The sequence below is a fragment of the Colobus angolensis genome, unplaced genomic scaffold (genome assembly GCF_000951035.1).
Source record: "Colobus angolensis palliatus isolate OR3802 unplaced genomic scaffold, Cang.pa_1.0 Scaffold115, whole genome shotgun sequence".
Taxonomy (NCBI): domain Eukaryota; kingdom Metazoa; phylum Chordata; class Mammalia; order Primates; family Cercopithecidae; genus Colobus; species Colobus angolensis.
The window spans coordinates 1,286,178-1,310,738 of NW_012112586.1; the positions used below are offsets into that span (position 1 = coordinate 1,286,178).

The 24,561-nt window shown below is 49.5% G+C and overlaps 1 protein-coding gene across 1 annotated transcript in view; it reads right to left on the bottom strand.

Annotated features, from left to right (window-relative positions):
- Positions 1-3,499: 3,499 nt before the first annotated feature.
- Positions 3,500-24,561, bottom strand: part of LOC105525454 (E1A-binding protein p400) — a 117,650-nt gene continuing 96,588 nt past the window's right edge. Inside the window, exons 46-53 of the mRNA XM_011961086.1 lie at positions 21,359-21,572; positions 20,966-21,216; positions 18,876-19,094; positions 16,785-16,980; positions 16,284-16,408; positions 14,152-14,298; positions 7,305-7,382; positions 3,500-6,494 (exon numbers count right to left, since the gene is read on the bottom strand). Coding sequence (XP_011816476.1) covers positions 6,222-6,494; positions 7,305-7,382; positions 14,152-14,298; positions 16,284-16,408; positions 16,785-16,980; positions 18,876-19,094; positions 20,966-21,216; positions 21,359-21,572 — 1,503 coding nt within the window. The 3' untranslated portion in view covers positions 3,500-6,221. The remainder of the gene's footprint in view (positions 6,495-7,304; positions 7,383-14,151; positions 14,299-16,283; positions 16,409-16,784; positions 16,981-18,875; positions 19,095-20,965; positions 21,217-21,358; positions 21,573-24,561) is intronic.

Below are 24,561 nucleotides of genomic sequence, written 5' to 3' on the forward strand. Positions count from 1 at the left end.
TCGGTCCGCGCCGACGCGCGCCTCTGGCTCCGCCCGGAACTAGCTCGTTCCTTCATTCGCACCCACTGGACACTGAGTTGTATTTGCCCGCCCGCCCGCCGGACACCTGCTGAGCGCTGGTCACACTGACAAGCACAGCTAGCGGCTCCCTTCGTGGGCCCTACAGTCTAGGCGGGGAGGGGAGCAACAGGCAAAGCAGCCGGGATGGGGCGGGCTGAGGTCTGTTTTAAATCCGGCAGGGGAGTCGGGGTGCCTAGGAAGGTGAGATGTTACGTGGGATCCGAAGATCCACAAGAAGAGCCCTTTCTCTTGCCTGTGACCACTGAAATGGTGGGACATGTCCCTGGTTTCATCGTGTCCACTGTATTCAGTTGAGCTTTGGAACTGTGCATCAGGCTCCTTCCCCTGCATAACCTGCCCGTCTACTTAAGAGTGAAACCCGTATTACTTACCACTACCTATTTCTTCATGGTACTTATCCCCTGAATTATTTTATCTGACCTGCTAGCATGCAACCCCCTTTTTTATTTTGCTGACAACTATAGCTTAGTTGTCCAAACTGCCACATAGTATGTATTTCATAAACAGCTGAATAAACCAGTAATTTATCCATCTCTGATCAGCTTTGATTTTCTTGAACAGTCAAGTGTTGTTCTTCCGCCACTCCAGCACTAGTGGTAAAGCTGGCATGAAATACGCTACATTAAACATTCATTGAATAGGGATAAAACAGAACCACACTACAGCTGGAGAAATAAGACAAATACTATTGTTTAGCCCAAGGTACTACTGGAGAAGGAGAACACTGGGGAAAAATGAATAAATGAATGAATGAATGCTCAGTTATGTGGGGTGGTCTTCAAAGGAGGAGAAATACTTTACAACAAAGGAGAAAAGTACAAAGTCAGGGAGACAGGAAAGGGCTGCAAAGGGGGAAGAAAGATGCTGCTCTAGGGGCTGGTCAGAGTGCAGGTGGCTACACAAAATCAGGCAGGACGTTGGAAATAAAGGTTCCTGAGTAGGGGACCATGTGACAAGCTGATAGGGCCTTATTTTAAAAATTAATTCATGGCCAGGCACGGTGGCTCACACCTGTAATCCCAGCACTTTGGGAGGCCAAGGCGGGCAGATCACTTGAGCCCAGGAGTTCGAGACCAGCCTGGTCAACACGGCGAAAGCCCATCTCTATTAAAAAATACAAAAATTAGCCAGGCATGGTGGTGCACGCCTGTAATCCCAGCTACTTGGGAGGCTGAGGCAGGAGAATCACTTGAACCTGGGAGGCAGAGGTTGCAGTGAGCAGAGATCACCCCATTGCACTCCAGCCTGGTGACAGAGTGACTGTCCCCACCCCCACCCCACCCCACACAAAAAAATTCATGCACTTGGCAAACTACGTAAACAGTTAAAAGCATGTGCATAACAGTGCAGAGTAAATACCCCTTGATCCTTTCCCCCTAGTCTCTCCCTCCACAGAGGCAGTGCTAACACAACATACAATCATCCCTCAGGACCTCCCATGGATGTCAAAATCCGAGAGGCTCAAGTCCTTGATGCAAAATGCATATAACTCAAAAACATCTTCTTGTATACTTTAAATAATCTCTGGGTTACTTATAATACTGAATGCAATGTGAATGCCATGTAAATAGTTGTTATACAGCATTGTTTGGGAAATAATAATCCCCCCCAAAAAAGGTCTCTATATATTCGGTATAGACACATTTTTGTTTCTGAGTATTTTCGATCCTTGGTCGGTTGAACTCATGGACGTAGAATACACCACATGCAGGGGCAAATACTTGCAGGATATTCTACGCACATCCAGGCATACAACCAGTTCCATCCTGGTAGCATACTTCACAAACATATCCCCCACCACGGCTGTACTTTGTAGAGGCTGCACTGCATTCCACCGAATGTATAAAGCATAATCTACCCAATAAAATGGGACCTTCAGAAAAATGAATGTGGCCAGGGGGACAGATACTGCAGCGACAGCACAGCAGGACACTGCACAGCAAAGGAGTCTCCCCTCCTGTTGCCCTGGATCCCAACGCCCAACTCTGGGATGCTGGCGGGCAGCTGTCACACCATCTGACATCTTGAGCAGGAGGTGACACAACACACTCTGGGCTCAGAGGCTACCTTAAGGTCTTGATGGCTGCGTGCAGGCACAATGGCTTCACCCACTGGCCCCTGGTCGCTACTGGACAGCAAACAGAAACAGCCTCAAGGCCAGATAAGCCCGCCGTAGGGCCTGCTGCCACCGGCACACTTGGCAAAGATGTGATGGTGGGGTCAGGATGATAGAAACAGTAGCCTTTGCAAAACCTGCAGTCCTCTCCACTGGGAGTATAAAAGACGGACACCAAGTGCAGCGCCCAACGTCGCACTGGATCCTCAAGCCACCTTAGGAGAGGGGACATGGGGACACAGAGGCCTTGAAGAAGGAAGTCACTCACCCCTGGTTATGTGGTTGGTAGGCATGGAGCCGCAGGTACACCAGGCACTGCAGTACAGAAACCCAGGGGCCAGGGGGCACCAGCCGGGCTTTGCAGCTGGCTTTCCCGCCCACCCTGGTATCTGCACTATCACCTGCAGACACCAAGTGTGCACCCAGACCCTGGGAGCTTTCAATCTGGAAGACCTGAAGTGGAAGCCCAAAGCTGCAGGGTCATGTGCCCCGTGAACTCCCATTTCGTGGTGGGAGAAAAGATACCAAAACTAACCGTGGGCTTCTGGGATGCTTCTTTACTTTGCGTAATGCGTGTATTTTCAATTAAAAGCATTGACTTTTGTAATCAGATTGAAAACGAAACGAAGAAAAGTCCAAAAGCAGAAGAAAAAGAGAAACAATTCCCAGGCCACCTGCTCACAGGCGTTTTCGGTGGTGAGCACCTGTGAGCAGGCGTCCCTGCCCTTACTCAGGCACATGGACTGGATATGGAAGGACACTGGTGCCAGCACGGCCCCCAGGGCAGTGACAACGGGTGCTGTGCGGGTGGCAGGCCACACGGGGCCACCATGGCCCCCAGGAGAGTGACGACAGGTACTGCGCGGGTGGCAGGCCACACGGGGCCACTACGGCCCCCAGGACAGTGACGACAGGTACCGCGCGGGTGGCAGGGCACACGGGGCCACCATGGCCCCCAGGACAGTGACGACAGGCACTGCGAGGGTGGCAGACCACATGGGGCCACTACGGCCCCCAGGACAGTGACGACAGGTGCTGTGCGGGTGGCAGGCCACGTGGGGCAGGGCGGCGCCGGCTCTTTCCTCCACATGCGGCTTTGGGAAGCGGCTGCCTGGTGGACTCAGTGAATGTGGTTTCTGTTCCTTCCAGGTCCTTCTATGGCCACAGAAGTGGGTGAGGGGAACACCTCTGGCTCCAACATTACTTGTTTGGTTTTGTTTTTTCCTCCCACAAATGAAAAACCCAATTAGCATCTCATTTTTACTGAAATACCAGTTTTCTATGAAAGATGAAATGAAAGCATATAGAAAAAGGTCACTTTATTTTGCCTTTTGTTTGTTAGGCTATCAATGCCCTTTAAAATCCTACTATTCAAGTACAAATGCTTATGTTTACAAAGTATTTACAATTTCAGTCTGGTTCCTTTCTATCTTAAAACACAACAGCTAACTGCTTACAACAGTTAACAAAATAAAGGTCACAAAAAGAGAAACCCCCATCTTATCAGGCAACAAATCTGAACAAGGGCTTGGATCCAACCTTCTGCTTCTTGCCAGATGCTTTAAAAACAGTCTGGCTTTCATTAGAATAAACGTCTTTCTTTAAAGAATAACAGGGCAACTGTTTTCCAGGGTGGCCAATTAGAGTCTGACAGTGTTTGGGCTGCTGCCTTTATAGTCCATGTTCTCAAAGTTTCCAACTCTTACTTGCCGTCTTGGAATGAACCCAGATTCACAAGGGGCCTAGACAACACCTTCCTGAACACGTACTTAATTCTTAGGTTAGAAACTTTAACCTTTAAAATGGAAGGCCAAGAAAATAATATACTGAAAGGAGAATTTTTACTTACAAGACAAAGTGAAATTAACTCAGATCAACGGTAGCATCTAGAAGTTACTAAATTGAGTGCTACGAGTAAAAACATATCCATATTTTGTATTAGGGAACAGCCAAAGGAAACACACTTGAGAGACAGGAGACCCTCACTGACGTGAGATCGGGGCTGGAACTCCACATTGCAAATATTCAGAATCCCGTTAATCTCTCCAAAAAAGCTTTTGAGAGATGTTGCTAAATTCTCTTGTATTATTCTCTTGTGCTTCAGATTAATAGAGCGCTTTTACTTAAGTTATGGCTAGGATATTCTGAAGTAAGTGCACTCAACATTTTATCTTCACCTATAAAGAGAATAGCAAGATTTCGGAAAGATAAAAAAAAAACGAACAGGGCACACAAATTAAAACAGATGACAAAGGCAGAATTCCTAAATACTTCAGTTCTGCACATTTCTGGATGAGGAGGAGGAAAAATTTCCACCGGGAGCCAGATCCGAAGCACACACAGCGGCCCTCCCTCCGGCAAGCTGCGCTCTCACGGCACACGCCGAATCAGGGAGAACGGGTTTGGTTAGAAGAAACAGATTCCAGTTCTCTGCTTTGATATGTTCACCTAACTAAAAGATTAATTTCTTCTGTTTTATCAAAGCTTGATTTTTACTTTTCTCCAAATTTCTTATCAAGAGCTCAAAAGTGAGCTCCTCAGTTGATTTCACTGAATCCTGTCGTATCGCTGGCCACAGAAACATATGGGACAGAATACCTTCCTCAATGTCAATTAAAGTGAGAGAATGGGGAGGAAGCAGATGAAATACAATGTAAAAATGGAAAATCTTTATTGTGCCGTAACTGATTTTTAGTATACAAAAAATCCTAATATAACCTATTTTCCTGGACCAAATAATGTAAAATAGGCCAAAATCAAGCCAGAGTACAAAGATATTATTGGATATGGACCTTTTTGTTTTGGCGAAAACTTCAAAGTAAGGAGACATTTTCAGTCAACCAAGTCCACTAAAATTGCGTTTATTTTCTCGTCATAGTAAAAAAGGGAAAAACAGTAGCAAATACTGGGCTTCCTTTCTTCCACAACAGCAGAACCATACAAGCTTATCCGAGAGAAAATCTGCTGTCACAAGTCCACAAGGAAGAGCTGACTGGGCCCACCGCTCTAGCCAATACTTCCCGAATCACGAGCCTGCCTTTGTCAAAGGGCTGGCTGTGGCAGCAAGGGGTGTCCGTCACATTCGCCCTGGCTCACTGAGTCCGGGCCCCATCGTCCGCTCAGCCATGACATCTGTACTAACGTTGCCTCTGCGCGGTCCTCTGGGCCTCACGCCAGCCATAGCAGAGCGTCCCAAAGGTTCTCAGGAGCTGTTTAACACACTACGTCAAACACCAGCTTCCTCCAAAAGCTGGAGATGCATCTTGAGTGCACTGAGTTAGGCATCAGTCCCAGAAGTTTCCGTTAAACGAAAGCCAATCCCACTGCGGGGTGGGCCTGGGGGAAGCCACTGTTGGCTGCTCTTTGGAATAACAATGCAATGACTGATCATTTCCCTTGAACACAAGCCAGGAACGTGCCTTGCATGTTTAGGTGGGTGTTAGGACATTTCTCGTAAAAGTTAAGTCACATTTTAGGAGGGAAGGAAAGAACCATATTGGCTTTCTTTGGAATGGAAAACCAATCTCAGATGATTTACTTTAGACAGGGCTTCTCCTCTATGAAAACCATGAGGCATTTTTCAGTAAGGTATAAAGAACTAAACTCTGGCACGTGGCACGTCTTATCTTTAGAAAGTCCACTGTATGCTCCTCACACACTAGACGGCTTCTGTGGCACGCAAAGCACTACACGCTCACAAAGAAATTCGAAATGGCCTTCAGAACACAGGACTAGGCTCTGGGGGACCGGTGCGGGTGGGGGCTGAAAGGCGAAATGATTTAGAGGAAACCGCGTTGTCACTTTTTCCATGAGTCACATAGTACAGAGAAGGGGGCGCTCCATAAGGACCATTTGTCCTGCAGTGCGGGCTGCATTTTAATAAAATGATTACACTACTTTGTTTCAATTATATCTTTCCCAGTGCTGAATATCTTGCATGACATTGTCCCGAGGTTCACAAATAAAGCATTTTCTGTGAGGAAGGTAGTTTTGCTTTAGATGAGAGGCAGCCCTGCTGCCCTGACTACTGGCACGGAGGCTTAGTGGGTGTCTTTAGCCTGACAGCAGGGACCCTCATCTGTAACTTGGGCTGCTGGCTTGGGCTGTCAGAACTGGTAGGCACCTGGGCTGGGTTGGGAGTGCCTGGGGTCTGGAGCGGAGCCGATGCCGTGGTCACCACTTGCTGCTGAATGAGTTTCTGCTGAACCACCTGGGCAGTCGCGGTCACTGCAGGGATCATCTGCACCTGTTGCCCGGCCGCTGTCGCCTGCGTAAGCGCCACAGTCTGTGGAGAAGCCTGAGCCGAGAGAGTCAGAAAACACACATTGCCCAGGAAACTCAGTCCAGGGACAGGACAGGGGATGTTCTTTGGGATGGGGAGGGCTCAAGAAACTTCACTGACTATGCTTTTATGACATGGAGAATGACCAGTCGCACAACAATATGACCTCTGGTTTCTAACTAAATACAAGTGGAAAATTAAAAGATGGTTGCTTTTAGACTAACACCAGATGCCTCTGGGGAAAAGGTGAGAGTTGGGTCAGGGACTGATTTTGTTGTTGTAGTAAAGCTTTTAATACAACCTGGATTGTTGAAATCTATATGCCAGTGTGACATTGAACAAAATTTAAAAAGTTTAAAGCACTGCTTTACATTTGAAGCACTGTGCTAAAGTCATATTGTGGAGCATCAGCGACAACAATGAAAGCGCCGGAAGGGCATCTGTGGGAGGCAGGGCCCCTGTGCCCACAGCGCCTCTGCTCACGGGTGGGCCCCCGAGCGGAGCCTGCTTGCCTGAGGTCTGTGCCTCCCTAAAACCACAGGGCAGCGTCTGCGACCTGTAGGACACACTCGCAGTGATCGGTGAACGAAGGGTCCTGGGAGTGAGCCCAAGGCGAGGCTCCCTCAGTGCGGCTGACACAACACCCCAAAATGCCTGTTCACTCTTCTTCTCATTATTAAGCATATACAGTTTTTCCCCTGAAGTTAATGTTTTTGTGTATATCACAAAAATCCAAAAGTGATTCCCTCATCATGACCTCAGATGAAAACAACCCATTCTCTGACCTGGGAAGTGTGAGGTTTCCACCTTGCCTACAGGTCCTACCTGCTGGGAAGCAGAGGCAACCTGCTGGATGCTGGCCACGGGCGTTTGCTGCTGAACAACTTGAGGAAGTTTTGCAACCTTTGACAAAACAAAAAAAGCCAAACATAGAATTCAAAGGAGCACGTGCACAAGAAGATCTTTCCTCCCTTTCGGTCCTTCGCAGTTAATGCAAAAAACACAATGACCAGGTGACACAAAAGAGCAATTCTCATAGTGTGCCCACCTGCAGCAGTGAGACAGAAAGTCACTCCACTGCATGGTCAATCAACTGACTGCCTCCCCAATTTGCCATCACTCATCATTTAAGCTTATTTTTGGTCTCATATTTCAGACACATTTTTTCTTTTCACAAAAACTGTTGCAAGTTTATATGAAAGAATCAGTCTGAGGATGGTAAGTATTTGAGCATCTTGTGAGTCCCAAGAGCTCTGCATTCGTGACAGGCCTGGACAGCGTTCCAGTAATGAACTGTATGTACAGTGCTGCTTGGGCAGCCAGCTGAAATGGGGAACCCAGAGATGTACCAAGGTTTTGAGGCTGGTAATTTTATCATTTTTCTACATTTTTCTTAGTCATGATTGAATATGACTATTTATAAAGCAGCGCTTTCCACCCAGTGCCCACTTTCTGTGCATTTGCTATTGCATGCGTCTCCCGCTGTCTTGATGTAGTAAGTGGCTCTGGGCCATCTGTGTGTCCTCTCAGCACCGTCAGGGCATGCACCCAGAGCACAGACAGGCTCCAGCGTGGACAGCTGCTGGGCGCCCTGATTTCAAGGGCCCTCCCTGCACAAGGCCCTCATGGACCCTGGTCTCTTGGTGGGTCCTGTTACTTACAGAACACAGATGAAAATAATATTTCCCAAGATAATTCTGGGAAAAATGTGAAATCATATGATTTACTCATACATCAACAAAGGTCCAAATAAATGTTAGTCCTTACTAAAATTAAAATCAATCAGAAGGCATTTACTAGTTTACTGTCACTTAAAATAAACAATCATAAATAAGATTCACTGAGATAAGAAGTGCCCTGAGCACCCCCCGTGGAACTGATGAGAAACAAAGACGCAGCCGGTGCTCCAGGGCCCATCTCAAGACCACAGTGGTCCAGGACTTACTTGGCACAGCACTGAAAATCCTGAGACGCCTTAAGTAAAGCACTAGGAAGAAATCTGAAATGTACCAAGAAACCTGCAAAGAGTCAGGAACTGCCAGTCTCCATACCTAAGCACAGGCGGGCACCACGAGCCACGGAGCAGAAAAGCTGCACAACCTCTGCCGGGATCACCAGCCACATGGAGATGCACCCCATGGTCCTCAGGGTCGCACAGGACACAGCTGACCAGACACCAGGTATAGGCCAGCTCTCGGTGGGGAGCTCGCAAAAGAGCCCCATGCTACTGCCAGCTGCCATCCTGGAGGGAGACACTGTCCCCACAAAGATACCCAAAGGCTGCAAAGAAGGCACCCCTTCCTCCAGTGGCATCTGTAAGAAAAGCACCTGCCCTAAGCCTCAGTGCCAGGGAGGAGAGAGGAGCAGACACAGATTCAGAGGCCAGATGGGTGACACCTGAGAGCCGAGTGCAAGCCCGGGCCACACACTGAGCGGCGTTCCTGATGCCACCCACAGGTACCCACAGAAGCAAAAATCCACCTCTGCCCCAGGCCACAAGGAGTCCCTACAGATGCAGCACATTTCAGACAGGGAAATCACCAGATCCAGAAAACCACTGGGCTCACTCTGTGAAGCCTGCAAACAAGAGACTACAAACAAAGATCAGGCATATTTCGGAACTTCTGAAAATAAAATAATAAATCATCAAGATAAAAATTCAACAGACAAGCCTGAGAGATTTGACCTAACCAAGGGGAAAATGAGTGACTGAGGAGAAAGAGCGAAAGACATGACTCAGCATATGGTCTCAGCATAAAAGCTGCTGAGAGACCCGGAGGTCAGAGGAAACAGGACGGGGCAACATCTAAACAAACAGTGGCTGCTCATTTCCTCAAGAGATGAGAGAGACTGCCCCAGATTCAAGAAGGTGGAGCATCGGAATGAAAATGCAAAACAACAAAGACAAAGACAACGTCTCAATAACAGGCAGAAGGTGGGGAAAAGAGAGGTGACCCTGGAAGAGGGAAAGGCTGGACAGACACCGGCTCCTCTTCAACAACAAAAGCAGCCATAGTGAGGAAATGAACTCAGAAAACAATGCCGGCCGGACACAGTGGCTCATGCCTGGCCCAGCACTTTGGGAGGCCAAGGCAGATGGATCACCCGTGGTCAGGAGTTCGAGACCAGTCTGGCCAACATGGTGAAACCCCATCTCTACTAAAAATACAAAAATTAGCTGGGCATGGTGGTGTACACCTGTAGTCCCAGCTACTTGGAAAGCTGAGGCAGGAGAATCTCTTGGACATGGAAGGCAGAGGTTTCAGTGAGCCGAGATCGTGCCACTGCACTCCAGCGTAGGAGAGTGAGACTGTCTCAAAAACAAAAAAAAAACAAGAACAGACAATGCCAATCGGGAATTCTGTACTAAGCAAAACTGTCTCCCAGGAACAAGAACGACACACAGGCATTTTCAAGCACTTAAGAAAATTCCAAAGGATGGGTCAAGTGGAAGGAAAGCAATTCCACATAAAAAGTCAAAGATGAAAAAGGACAGAATTACGGCCGCGCATGGTGGCTCACACCTGTAATCCCAACACTTCGGGAGGCTGAGGCAGGCGGATCACGAGGTCAGGAGTTCGAGTCTAGCCTGGCCAACATGGTGAAACCCATCTCTACTAAAAATATAAAAATTAGCCGGGCCTGGTGGCACGCGCCTGTAATCTCAGCTATTCAGGAGGCTGAGACAGGATAATCGCTTGAACACAGGAGGCGGAAGTTGCAGTGAGCCAAGATCGCACCACTGTACTCGAGCCTGGGCGACGGAGTGAGACTCTGTGTCAACAACAACAACAAAAAAAACGAAAAAGGACAGAATTAAAATATATGCTAACAGCAGCATTTGAAATGAATAAACTGAGCTACTGTGTGATAAGATCATTGCTGGAGAACAGGGTGGAGGCAACCGTTAACTTCATACTCTGATACAGAAGTGTGCACATGGAGATTTTAGAGTAACCACTTAAAGAACAGAAAGAAAATATAAAATTTTTCACTGGCAGAGGGGCAAAAATTGACAAAATAAAAAATAAAAAAAATTTAAAAAGGTGGCCCAAAAGAATGCAAGGAAGGGAGGAAAGAAAAAACAGAACAAGCAAGACAAACAGGGTCCAAACAAAAGAGAAGTCAGAAATTCAAACATACCCACCCTTATGCCCACTCTTATACCCACCCTTATATACAGACGAGTGGGCACTTGTTTCAGGTAAGAGGCACAGACGGAAAGCCTGACCTCACCGCAGCGCCGCACCTGCCTGCGAGCTGCTCAGAGGAGTGACAAGGGGCACACAGAGAATGGCTGAAAACAAGGAGGGAAAAATACAGACCAGAAACTTCCAACAGGAGGGTGGTGCTTTACTCATACAAGGCAAATAGGCTTCAAGACCAGAGATATTACTGAAAATAGTAAGAGTCATTTCAAAATAACAAAATTTAAAACTTTAAAATTAAATGTGGCTAATGAAAAGCCATCTAAGATATAAAGCAAAACCAGAGAGAAAGGTAAGGAGAAACAGATAAATGCATACTTAGAACGGGACATCTACACACGCTTCTCAATACCTAGTAACACAAGTGATTGGCAGGACACAGAAGACCAAAATGACACAAACAGTAAACCTGACCCAGTCACAACGAAACCATCTCACAACCGGAACCACCCTGAAGACTGCTTTGGAAGGACACAGACGATTGTTTAAAACTGACTGTATTTAGCAGATAGCAAGTTTCCACAAATTCCAAAGACTGAAATCATTCAGACCTCATTCTCTGAGGATACAATGAAGATTTATTTTTAAGTCAATAATAAAAAGTAACTGGAAAACCTCACCTAGAAATTAAGAAACACTTCTTTAAAGAACCCAGGGAATAAAGAAGAAATCAAAATGGAAATTCAAAAATATTTAGGACTGAAGGAAAACCAAATAGTAAAATTTGTGAAATAAGCTCAGGTGGTATTCCATCTTAACAAGTTAGAAAATGAATAGCAAAATAAAAGAACAGAAAGGAAGTTAAAACCCTGGCAAAAGCCTGGCATCGTGGCACACACCCGCGGTCCCAGGCACTCCAGAGGCTGAGGAGGGAGAACTGCTTGAGCTCAGGAGTTCGAGGCCAGCCTGGGCAACACAAGCAGGAGCCCGTCTCAGAAACAGGCCCGACAAGGCAGGCAGAGCGCTCAAACGAGGCCGTGCCGCCCCAGTGCCGTGAGGTAGCACACGTGAGAGCAGCAACTGAACTCATCCATGCACAACGACAACCACCACAGGACCCAGTGAGTCACCCCAGAACACAGCGACGATTGCACATCACAGGGTTCAATGACTATAACCCGCTACAACAGTCCATCTGTCCACTGGACTAACAGCCCTCGCACATGCCTGTTCTCATGGGGCTTGCTTTATTGGAGGAGACAAAATCATCTGATCCAAGTAATTATAGTATTTGCTGAAGGTGACAATACAGAAATAGAGAGCGGAAAAGGTGAACAGGAAGGGGGTGTCAGCAAGGGTGGTAGGGACACAGGTGCAGAGGAGCAAGTGCAGAGGGGTGCACAGGCCAGGAGACATCCACAGCCCCATACCCCCCACCCAGCCACACACATACCCACAACCACAGAGTATCCTGGGGGACGGATGGCAAAAAAGGAAGCAGGAGAGATGGCAACAGCCAGGGAAGGGGTGCGGAGGAGGGGCTGATGGTAGCAACAGGAAGTGGCTGGTCCAGGTCTCTTCTGGAAGTCAAGCACACACAACTGCCTGCCAATGGGCTGGACCTGTATGGATGCCTGTAGGGGTTTCTCAAGTAGGCCAAAGGTCTGCAGAGACAGCTGTCCTTCCTGAGCCAGAAGCCTCCGGTAGGAGCAGGTCAGGCGTACACACCTGAGGCCTGAGGTATCAGACACCTCCATGGATCTGTCAAAGGCAGGTAGGATGAAGAATCTGGAACTCAGGACAGTAAGTGGCTGCAGACATGAATCTGGGCGTCATTCGCACCGAGACAGGACTTAAAGCCTTGAGGCTAGAGGAGATGTGTAAGGGAGGGAGTTCATACACACGGGCTTTAAGCAAGACAAAAAGCACCGTAACAAAGAGGAACAGAAACTTCCAGCAAAGTAGGAAAGAACAGAATTTTCTTACTCTGACAAAAAACACAGCAAACACCCTACTTCACAGTGACATATGGACTCCGACATTCACCACTGTGCTGCAGGTCCCAGCCAGCACAATAAGGCGGGAGCACAGTAAGGCAGGAGCACAATAAGGCGGGAGCACAATAAGGCGGGAGCACAGTAAGGCAGGAGCAAGCAAGGGTTTAAGATGGGAGAAGTAGATCGTCATGATTTACACGTGATACAACTGTATACGAAGGAAATGCAACAAAACAAAACCAAATCCTAAGATAAATTATTCAAATAACCAGAATCTAGCAAGGCGGCCAGAATAAAAACCAATGTACGAAAATGTACAACAGCCAGAGACAGAAAACAGAAATTAAAAGCATATCATTTACAAAAGCATCAAAAATACTGATTAAGAATAAAACTAACATAATCTGTAAGACTTTCACAAAAAAAATTAGAAAACTTCACTAAAAGGCATTTAAAAAGACTTACAAAAGAAGTATCATATTGGTGAATCTGAAGCCAAGACTGTAAAGATGTTAACTCTCCCCTAAACAGAGCTACAGAATCAATGCAATTCTAATAAAAACTTTCAGCAGTTTTGATTGTAGTGTATGAATTAAGCTAACTAAAATTAACATGGAAGTGTAAAGAGCCAAGAATAGGCACCTTACACCCAAGGAAGGGTGTGGTAGGGGGACTCGCCCTCCAGACACCAAGTGTCATGGCCGCTCATAGCGAGAGCGCAGTAGGACCAGCACGACCTCTGAGACACGAAGCCCTGAACGTCCCCACAGCATCTCGGGTGGAGGCGGCACTGTGGATTGATAGATGACAGAGTGGGCTTTTTAATAAATGGGGCTGAACATAGGGTGTTCATAGGGCACATCAAATTGAATTCCTGTTTCTATCTCAAACCCAAAACCCAATTCCCAGAGGACGGAAGACTAGCTGAGAAGGTAAAACTCCCCTGCTCTAACTGAATTCCTGTTTTCTATCTCATACCCAAAAACCAATTCCAGGAGGGTGGAAGACCAGCTGAGACGGTAAAACTCCCTCACTCTTAGAGGAGGATGCAGGGAGTTCCATAAGCTCTGGGAGGAAGCAGGACATAGAAGCTCTAGGCAGAGAGGAAGACGGCAGGGCACACTGCACACATGAAATCAGGAACTCCATTCTCCCAAAGATACCAGGTAGAACTTGATGAACAAGAAATATCAAAAAATAAAATAAAATATATTTTTTAAAAAGACACCAGGAAGGGAGAAGAGGAGCCTGGAACTGGGAGAAGGCAGCTGTACCCCGCAGAGCTGGAGATCGACATCCAGAACATGAAGGCAAAGCTGGCGACAGCCGGAACAGGCACCTGCAGAGAGGAGCCTTCCCAGTAGCCTGCGGGGCTGAAACCTGAAGGCCAGGAGACAACACTTCCCTCCAGTACACCACCTAGTGGAGCCACCGAGAGCTGGGAGCTCGCAAAGCCCACGAGACACACAAGCCAAAGGCCGGGCACCCACTCCTGACACTTGGGCCCTCACCCTGTTCCCCACTCACCTGGATCTGGGTCTGCACTTGCTGGGCCCCGGCCAGTTTCTGGGCCTGGGAGATGGGTGTGGTAAGAAACTGGGTCTTAAGGGCCGGCTGTGCAGCATAGGCGACCTTCTGCTGTGCGCCAGGGGTGGTGATCTGCTGTGCAGTGATCTGGGGAGAGACTGCGAAATTAGGGCCGCAGAGACCACGCTGCGCTCAAGACTCCCGGGCCTCCTGACCGCTCTGGGCCCTACGGCAGAACCCAGACCCTTTCCAGCCTACCTCCCAGACCAACCCTGTGTGTACCCACATCCCCTGCCCTCTGTGCCTGATGCTGCCTCCTGGCAGATCTCTGCCCACGTGGCCTGGCTACCAGCTTCTCCTCCAGGAGGCCCGGCAGTTGCCTGCACCCCACCCCACCCGGGATGCTGCTCCCTGCATAGCTGGGCTGGTGGGGCACCCTGATACCCTTGGCACACCTGCGCAGGGCTGCTACTTAGGTGACTGAAAGCGATCACAATCTCTCAAATCCAATTTAAGAATTTGGCAGACAGAGAGAAAATATTTAGTACAAGGGGTAACAAACTGGTATGCACAATTTTTGCATATCATATTGTGCACGTCTGAAGTTTACGTATCTGAGTATCAGCCATGCTATGGGTAAGTAGGGGTTTCTAACATCTAAGGGCGTTTCTGTCCAATCGCAGGAACACAGCCTGGCACTTCAGCTGCAGCCCTCCACTGCTCCCTCAAGCACAACTCAAGCCTGAGGGACCACGCCCACCTGTGCCTCAGCGTGGCCACATCTGCCCATGGACCACCATGATGCACCCAGTGGCTGCTGACCAGGCCCGGGAGGTAAGTCCCAGTACCATCTCCTTCTTCTAGAGGTAAACAAACGCAGATGACCATCCTGACCCAAAGGACGTGCACTTCCCTGCAGCGGTCGTGCCGAGTGGGGATGCAGGCTGGTCTTCGGAACCCAGCCACGGCGGAGCTGGTGGCACTACCCAGACACCCTGTGCCTCCTGGCTTGTGTTCCCTCAGTGCTCACTCCCTCCCCCTCTGGGTTCCAAAGACAGCTCTGCTTCCAGCTCCCCACAGAGCACGCCATCGCTGGTAACCAGCAGGGCTTCACCACAGGGTTCCTGAGCACTGGTCTTCTGCAGGAGGTGGCAGCGGCTCACAGCACAGCCAGTGTCCAGTTGGTGTGACACAAAGAACCCTGGGCCCGCTGGAGTCAGCCAGCCGCCTTTTACTGGCCCTGTGATCTGGGCAAGTTCTTTTCTCTGAGCCTCAGTTTCCTCAAAACAACATCCTCCGTCTTGAGGATGAGCACCAGGTGCCTGCAGGCGGCCAGCGCAGCGCTCAGGGAACAGGGTAGCTCCCCGCACAGCCACGTGGCTTCCCATCAGAGCCCGCCTTCTAACTCTAGCCAGAGAGCAGTGCCAACAGAATATGGGGTCTGAGGGCCCACACCAGCCATCCAAAGCCCGGGACTTGGGCTGGGTGTCACCGTTGAGCCACCATGAGCAGATGTCCCTGGAGGCAGAGCTGTCTCACCACTGTATGTCCCTCATGTCCTTCAACACAGCACTGGCTGCTGAGAGGCACAGGTGTCGTCTCAGGGAGCTGGCTGAGCCTGTAGACGCCCTCGGAGCCCGGTGCCCTGCTGCACCCCCATCCACGTCAGTCCCCGGTGTGTATTCTCCCCTTTCACCACCAACATGCACAGAGGCCGCATTCTCTCTGGGGTCCAGACCGTGTGGCGTCCCTGTCCTCCACTAGGAGTCCAGGCAGGTCCTGTGGTGTGAGCCGTGTCTGCTTCCCTGAGCCCACTGGCCCCCATCAATCCCCTGTGTCTGTCCCAGTGCCATGCAGGCTTCTTACCTGGCACCCAGCCATCCTCACAGACTACACCCCCTCCACCCCCCTGCCAAGACCTCAGCCTTACTTGTCACATCACACACAGCGTTCACCTTTAAAAGGAAGGAAAACCCAACAGGGATGACCACACTAGCACCTCCAGCCCTTGAAGCCACCCTCTGAAAAGCCTGGGCTGCCACAAGGGGCCTTCTCTGCTCAGCGCCCTCTCTTCCAGCAGCCAGCTTTGGCTTGGCATAGACCCAGAGGCGAGAATCCCCCAGCCCCGGTACCTTCTGCTGGACGGCTGCCGGGCCCTGGGCAGCCTGTGGCTGGATGGCCTTCTGCTGCTGGACGGCCTGCTGCTTCAGCTTCAGCAGCTGCTGCACGTGCACGGGCTGGGCCACCACGGTCTGTCCTGCAGGCAGCAAAAGCCGCTTAGTTAGCACATTGGGAAAACAGCTCGAGGCCCACGCCAAGCTGTGTTCTAACTGACTCACCTCTACAGAAAATAATAAACTATGAAACTCTATGGAGACAAGTAAGCCATCCTATAACTACATTAAAATGCTTCTGGGTTCACAAATTACACTTAAATTAAGATGGAAATTTCAAAATGTTAACAGTTCAACTGAGGACCAAGCCTTGTGCCTGGAAAGCGCCAAGGCTCGTCTGTGCCAGAACATGTGACGGCACGCTCAAGTGGGTGGCTGCGAGGAAAGAACACAGGTCGCTGGCGACCACTGCCCCAGAGAGGCTACGAAACTGGGCTTGAGGTGTGCTGGGGCCGGCACCTGCTGCCTTCTGTGGCTGACCGATCGCCACGCTGATCCCCGCGACGTTCATGGGCAGGGTAGTGACTCCCGGCGAGGAGACCACAGCTGCCGGGACGGACACCACTGGAGGCTTCGCCAAGGCCACCTGGGCTGGCTGGGGTGCCTGGGTCTGCATCTGCCCTTGCGCCTGCAGCTGAGAAGTGGGAACCCGGGTCTAAACAGTAGAAATAATGGGAGAGTCCAGAGAAATTCAGGACATGGTATGTCTTTCCAAATACTTCTCCACAAGAGGTCATGCCATGAGAAAATTTACAAAGATTAACAAAGTTGAAAGTAGCCCGACATAAAAGGAAAACCGAGTGATCTGCACGCCTCAGGGAAATGTCGAGTCACAGGTCAGCCTGTGCTTCTGGAGCTCCCGCAAGACCTGCAGGCTCATCACACGTGCTGCTGCGTCCAGATGTCCGTGATCTCGTGGGACATCACCTTCACTTCCCTCCATCTCCCGAACCGCACCAGTAACCACATCCTGACTCATTTCCCACAGAAGCCTTCACTTCCTGTTCCTTCAGCGACCACCCAACATCGGCCCGTCCCTCACTTCAAAATGACTGCCACAGCCTCCCGTCCCACACATTTTCTCTTAAATTACCATTTTATAAATGGTAAGTGGAAATAGCTCTATTGTTGTATGTATAAAGACTAAGATTACGTAAGAAAATACAAAGTAAAAATTACCCACACTCCTCGAACTACTCACATCTGAATGTTAAAACTGCTATTTAGCCTTCAGCCACTGTTCCTATCTAAGTGGCTCACCGTGAAAGTGTGCAAAAGTGACATGAATTATAACTATTTTGAAATCTGTTTCTCTTCCCTTTACAAAAAACCACTTTCAAAGTTGCCTAATATTCCATTGTTTGGATGATACATAATTTACTTAATGAAATTCTTAGTAATGGACATTTACTTTCCTCTAACATTCATGAAGCAAACAAGCTTGTATATTCATCACTTTGTAAATGTTCTGTTATTTCTCTAGGACATAAGAGGAGTGTTTAGTTAAATAAGCAAGCACATTTTTATAGCTTACTTACCAAAATCCTCTCCAAAAAGAGGCCACTGATTCCTGTCCAACAAGACCCCTGTACCCTGGCCATCACTAGGTGTTACCATTCTTCTCAGTGAATTTGCATTTTGGTGAACATGATTGAAACTGAGCACCCTTTTGTAGTTTTTCATCCACTTCTACTCACTCTGTTGTGGAGGGCTAGCCCCTCCCAGGGAAGACCCAAAGTGGGGGTCCAGCACCCACACAGCTGTGCCTGAGCACCTGGGTCCCCAAATCCTAGCTTGAGTTGCAGCTGACTGGTTGTGGAATTTGAGTGGGAACTTAGCCTATGTGCCTCAGTTTCTTAACCTGTAAAATGGAATTAATAGTAAGACCCGTATCCCTGTCTGGGGCAGTCCATGAGTGCTGGGCCAGGTGAAAGACACGAGAGAACACAGGGCAAAGTCTAGCTCAGGGTAAGCCTCCATCAGGGCAGCTGTCACCAGCACCCCTAGCTGAGCTCTGCTCAGGGTGCAGTGACCCTGCCTGCCCCGGGACGCTGGCACCTGCTGAGAGCCGGTCTTCCCAGACAGCACTTGCGCCTGATGCTAGTCCCTTCTGAAATCTCCAAATGCTCTCCTGCCTACAGTGGTCACCTGAGAGCAGCTTCAGAGACGGCTACCTGCCCATGCCTATGGCTTACATGCATAGCGCCCTCTGCTCCAGCCACGCAGGCCTTGGTCCCTGCACGCTCCCGCAGCAGCACAGGGACGCCACATAGGCTGCACCTCACCTTGCTCACTCTCCACGCCCCCCACCCCAGTTCAGGCCCTGAGAAGCTTGCTGATGCCTGGATGGCCTCTGGGAGCTGCTGCTATGTTAATGCTCCACAAGTGGTGAGTCCCGTCCTCTGTCAAGGGGCACTAAGTTCTTGGGGAAAAGATCCCATCTCACACTCACTCCTGTAACACGTGACACGCAGCTGAGCAAGCACAACAGCTGTGTTAAAACATAAAAAAAAAGCTGCTTTTGGAAAACAAAAAGAAACTGACACTTACGAGCCGGGCCACCTGGAGGTTGGCCACGGTGGTGCCCGTCAGCAGGGCTCCAGGCCTTGGGGCTGTGACCGTGGTGAGCTGGGGGCTCTGCTGCTGCGGGGGCTGTGAGGCCTGCACTTGCACTTGGGCTGTTGGTTGTGGGGGCGTAGACTGGGCCTGTGGCGGTGGGGGCTGCGGGGGCATCTGCAGTTTCTGCTTCTGCATTTTGATGAGGTGTTCCTAAAATACAAGCAAAGTATCTTCTCTGCAACATTAACTGTACTCCATTCTTTAAGTAGACATCTTGATCCTAAGCCACCCCTCTACTGCCCACTAAATACCACTAAATACCAAAGCAGGCACCTGCTACTGTGCAGCATCCAGACCGCCTTCCATGGGCTGCCCAGTATCTTTTAGGTGTTCATTTATTAAAAATGAGCATTTTGTCAGGTGAAAGCTACAAACAGGGATTCTGACTGATAAGTTCATAGCAAAATTTCTATTATCCCTCACAAACAAGTCGATTTAAATCTGTAGTGCCAACCAAACTTATTAGTTTATAAGTTCAAAAAACATTTTAAGAAAAAAATTTTTAAGAAAACCTATAACTGAGTTGATCATGACTATCAAGTGTCTTTTGAAAGGCTGGAACTGAAACTGGCTTTGAAATGGATTTGGGAGAGGGCAGAGTGAGGAACGAAGGAGCCAGGCAAACACCCGGCACACAGGGCTCCTGGCAGCCAAGGCTGGGTGGCAGCCTTGACGCTGAAGGCACTGGTGTCTCAGTGATTGAACAGGGACAGGTGACAAGGCACCTGTGTGGCTGTGGGCCGGGGGGGTCAAAGCCCAGCTTTGGCTCCCTGATAGTTGCCTCTGCTGGGCCTGGAATTCCTGAGCACAGTGTTCTAATTTAGCACTCTCCAGCGGCACTTCCTGCAGGATACAAGTGGGCTAGACGGGGACTGCCCAGGGTGGTAGCCACAGCCACATATGGCCATGGAGCCCTTGAGGAATGGCTGGTGTGACAGGAACAGGATAAGCTCGATGTCTAAATTCCACCAACAGCCCTGCCGACAGCCCCAGGACAGGTCCTCAGCTGAGTCTGCGTCTCCCGCAGCTCACTTCCTCCCTTCTAGCCCATGGAGAGGCCCAGACTCAAGCACTCCGGCAGGCCCAACAGTGAGCTGAAACTTCAAAATAGTGTCTTGTCTTTACTCCATATATTTCTCTGGTTATTTTCTATGACAAGTATTAATGGTTTTCCATTTATGGTAGGGGTATAACATTTCCTTTTTTTTTTCCTTTGAGACAGAGTCTTGTTCTGTCGCCCAGGCTGGAGTGCAGTGGCACAATCTCGGCTCACTGCAACCTCTGCCTTCCAGGTTCAAGCGATTCTCGGGCCTCAGCTGGGATTACAGGCATCTGCCACCACATCCAGCTTTTTTATTTTTAGTAGAGACAGGGATTCACCATGTTGACCAGGCTGGTCTCAAACTCCTGACCTTAAATGATCTGCCCGCCTCGGCCTCCCAAAGTGCTGGGATTACAGGTGTTAGCCGCTGTGCCCAGCCCACCATTTCCTTTTAAAATAAATACATTTACATAAAGAACAGCAAAGCTGGTACAGAGGTTAGCAAAAATCAGGTCCATCAGTACTACAATGACCACCTCTGAGAAACAGTACTGCACACGAACCACACCGAAACAAACCCAGGGTCCCTTGCCTGCTCTCCCAACACTGAGGAATGTCTTCTCACCAGCACCTTCTCTGGTCCAGAACCGCACCAAGCGGGCTGTCTAGTCCTCCCTAGAGACTGATGCTGAACACAAGGCACAAGACGCCTAAGCAAGAAGACGCATTTGCACGCTGGGTGTTAATGTCTCCCAAGTGCTCTGAATACGCGTAAGATACTTCTCTAAGGCATGATCAAAGTGTTATGACATGGGAAGTTTTAGATCAATAAAATAAAGCATGCGTCCTACAGAAAGGCAGTGCCAGATGTTTGCAAAATACACTCTGAACTGCACCATGCAAGCAGGCACCACCTCACGGACGCTAGGCTGACTGACCACAAGACGCACACGTCCATGGTTCTCCAGGAAATGCTCACCGGCGTCAGCTTGCCCACAGCTTTGATCTGTGCTGGAGACTGGGCCTGGCCTTGGATCTGTGGAACTTGCACCTGAGAGGTCGTCGTCGTCTGCTGCTGCTGCTGCTGTTGTTGTTGTTGCTGCTGCTGCTGTTGCTGCTGTTGCTGTTGCTGCTGCTGCTGCTGTTGCTGCTGCTGCTGCTGCTGCTGATGCCTGAGAAGCTGGAAATGTGCAGGTGTGATGGTTTTTCCAGGGAGCTGAACTCCTGTGGCTATGAAGAGGTTTGCTCATTAGGTCTGGACGGGGATACTCGCCCACCTTCAGATCCTCATTCTCAGAGAGCAAGCAGCAGCTGAGCCCTCACACGCGCCACAGCAGACGTGTGTCAGAGAAAGCTCCCAGCCTGGCTTTACCTTGGGACACCTGGGGCACCAAAGACCGTGCCGGGGTCTGCACTGGGGTCAGGCTGGTAGTGACCACGGCCGAGGCTGTCACAGAAGTGACTGCTCGAACACCCTGAGTCGTTGCCATGGACACCAGGTCAGGGGTCGCCGTGGCTGGGGAGCCAACTGCCCGTGGCGGGGGCTGGGTGTGCACCACCTGGGCAGGAGCAGAGCCTCCCGGCGTCTAGAAAAGGCAAACAGAGGACCTCATCAAATACTTCGCACACCACTCAGGGCTGTTCACACTCAGAGCAGTGCAGACAAGCGCACCCAACTTCAGAGGCGAAACAAGTGAAACACACGCTAGAGTTCAGTCTTTTGACAACTGCTGATTTCAAGTGTCAATTCAAAAGCAAGTGCCTTGAGCAATGTTTTCTTACAGCGGATCACATCACCCACAGAAACGCACTTGAGATGACGACACTCCCATGCATATGCTGAAAAGGCTGTCCTGTCCCTCCCTCTCTGCACAAAGACTTCTTGGTCCCCAGGAACATAACGACTGTCCTTGCGGCACCCACGCTACCCACAGACACGCAGCCCACAGCCCTGGCTCTCTACCACCGCCCCCATCTGTGCTGAAACTACAGCCCCAACGCAGCCCACAGTCCTGGCTCTCTACCACCGCCCCCATCTGTGCTGAAACTACAGCCCCAACGCAGCCCACAGTCCTGGCTCTCTACCACCGCCCCCATCTGTGCTGAAACTACAGCCCCGATGCAGCCCGCAGTCCTGGCTCTACCACCTCCCCCATCTGTGCTGAAACTACAGCCCTGAGTCTCTCACCATGTGCTTGGGGTCTTGTGGCATCTTACCTTCATCTTGCCTAAAATTCAGAGCATCCTCACTGTGCCCTGCAGTCCACTTTGGCCCGCAGGCAGAAGTGGCAGCCAGAGCGGCTCCCTCACCCTATCCCACCTTGCCCCACCGCCCTTCCTTGTCCCACCATAAACTGGAAGGCAAACGCAACCATGCCACCCCTGCAATGTCTCTTCAGCTGACCTCTGCCAGCTCCCTTGGTTCCGATGTGCCGTGTATTTTTAGTCTGTCTTGATCCTTTTATGTCTCATTGCTTATGCATCTGGATAGAAATCTAGCATATGTTACTCCATGTTTTCCATTCAACCCAGCTGCTGTATGTTTCTTTTCATCTCCTTTCTTGCCTCCTCTCAGATGACTCTTTCCTCACCAACGTCCCCTGCCACGGTTGGGAGCAACTCACTCTGCTCTCACTCTTCTGGTGGCTCGTCTGGAATTACCACGGATGCTTGCCAAAGTCTAAATACTCCATGCTTTTCCTAAACAATAACGAGACCTGTGCACATTTCAGCCCCTCTGCCCCTTCCCCAGCTTGCATGTTACTATCCTGTGTATTTATTTCCTCTTTCTAACCCCAGTGAGCTCCTGCATTCATCCACGACCCTACCTTGTTACCACCTCCAGCTGGGAACACCTTTCTTCTGCTTAAAGCATATCATTCAGTGAAGTTCCAAAGTTGAAAACTGCTTTATTTTGCTGTTTTTGTTGTTCTTTTTTTAGACAGAATTTTGCTCTTGTTGCCCAGGCTGCACTGCCATGGCGCAATCTTGGCTCACTGCAACCTCTGCCTCCAGGGTTCAAGCAATTCTCCTGCCTCAGCCTCCCGAATAGCTGGCATTACAGGCATGTGCCACCACGCTCGGCTAATTTTGTATTTTTAGTAGAGATGGGGTTTCTCCATGTTGGTCAGGCTGGTCTCGAACTCCCGACCTCAGGAGATCCGCCCACCTCGGCCTCCCAAAGTGCTAGGATTATAGGTGTGAGCCACCACACTCGGCCTCCCTTGTTCTTTAAGATATTTCCAAGAGCTGCAGAGCCCCAGGCTGGCAGCAACTTCCTTTCCCTGGCACGACAATGACACCTGCTGGCTCCCGCCCTCACTGCTGCCACTGGCAAGTGCACCGCTCCACCTATGAAAGCAATCTGTCTTTTCCTGTGGCTGCTTGGAAGACCTCTTGGTCACTGGCATTATGCAGACCAGACTTGGTTCCTTTTTCTCATCCTTGATTGGGATTAGACTTTCTACATAAATGCATCAGTGTCATTAGTAAGTTCTTAAAAACTATACCATCTTCAAATATTGACTCTGCTCAATTTTCTGTCTGACAGTCAGTAACCACCTATCAGGCCCTGTCACCATGTCCTCCACGTGTCATCTTGTCATCCCATGTTGCGTGTAGGATGTCTTCTGATTCTGCCTCCACTTCCCTCATTTTCTCCTTAATTGTGTGATATTAAAGCCCACTCATAAGTTTGGTTTGTTTCCCGCAACTTTGGTAATAAGACTTTTCTAAAAGTTCTCTATATTCTTTTTATACATAGTTTCCTGATTACAGATATTCAGATATTCTCAATCTTCTATTTCCTTAAAATAGAAAGCATAACTTTTTTTTTTTTTTTTTAATGGAGTCTTGCTCTGTCACCCAGGCCGGAGGGCAATGATGTGATCTCGGCTCACTGCAACCTCCGCCTCGCAGGTTCGAGTGATTCTCCTGCTTCAGCCTCCTGAGTAGCTAGGACTACACACGCGTGCCACCACATCTGGCTAATTTTTTTTTTTTTTTTTGTATTTTCAGTAGAGATGGGGTTTCACTGTGTTAGCCAGAATGGTCTCTGTCTCCTGACCTTCTGATCCGCCCTCTCGGCCTTCTAAAACGCTAGGATTACAGGCGTGGGACACCGCGCCCGGCCTGAAAGCCTAACCTTTAAAATCTAAACCTGATCATCCCAATATCGCTCATCTTTGCAGGCCCATCCAGTGTCTGCCATTCCGCTGATTCTCACAATGCCTTTTCTTTTCTGTTTAGTTATTTTGTATTCTATTATATTGTATTATACTAGAAAACTATTTGTGGAGATTCTCAGAAGTCAAGAAGGCATAATCCTCCAGAGAGAATCTGCATTTGTTCCTGGTCGGCTGCACAGGAACACACCAGTGAAGCAGGTCTGCTTCACTTGATGTGAGGGAGTGCCGGAGACACTTTTAAGGTAATATCAACTTGAGCTGCAAACTGACCTGTGGCTTTAACCTCTCAGGGGCCGTCCCCACCGTGCTCCACTGCTCAATCCAAGGGCAACTCTTCTTTTGACCCCTGAAGGCCAAGGGCAGATGGATTCTGCTTCTGGTTCACTCT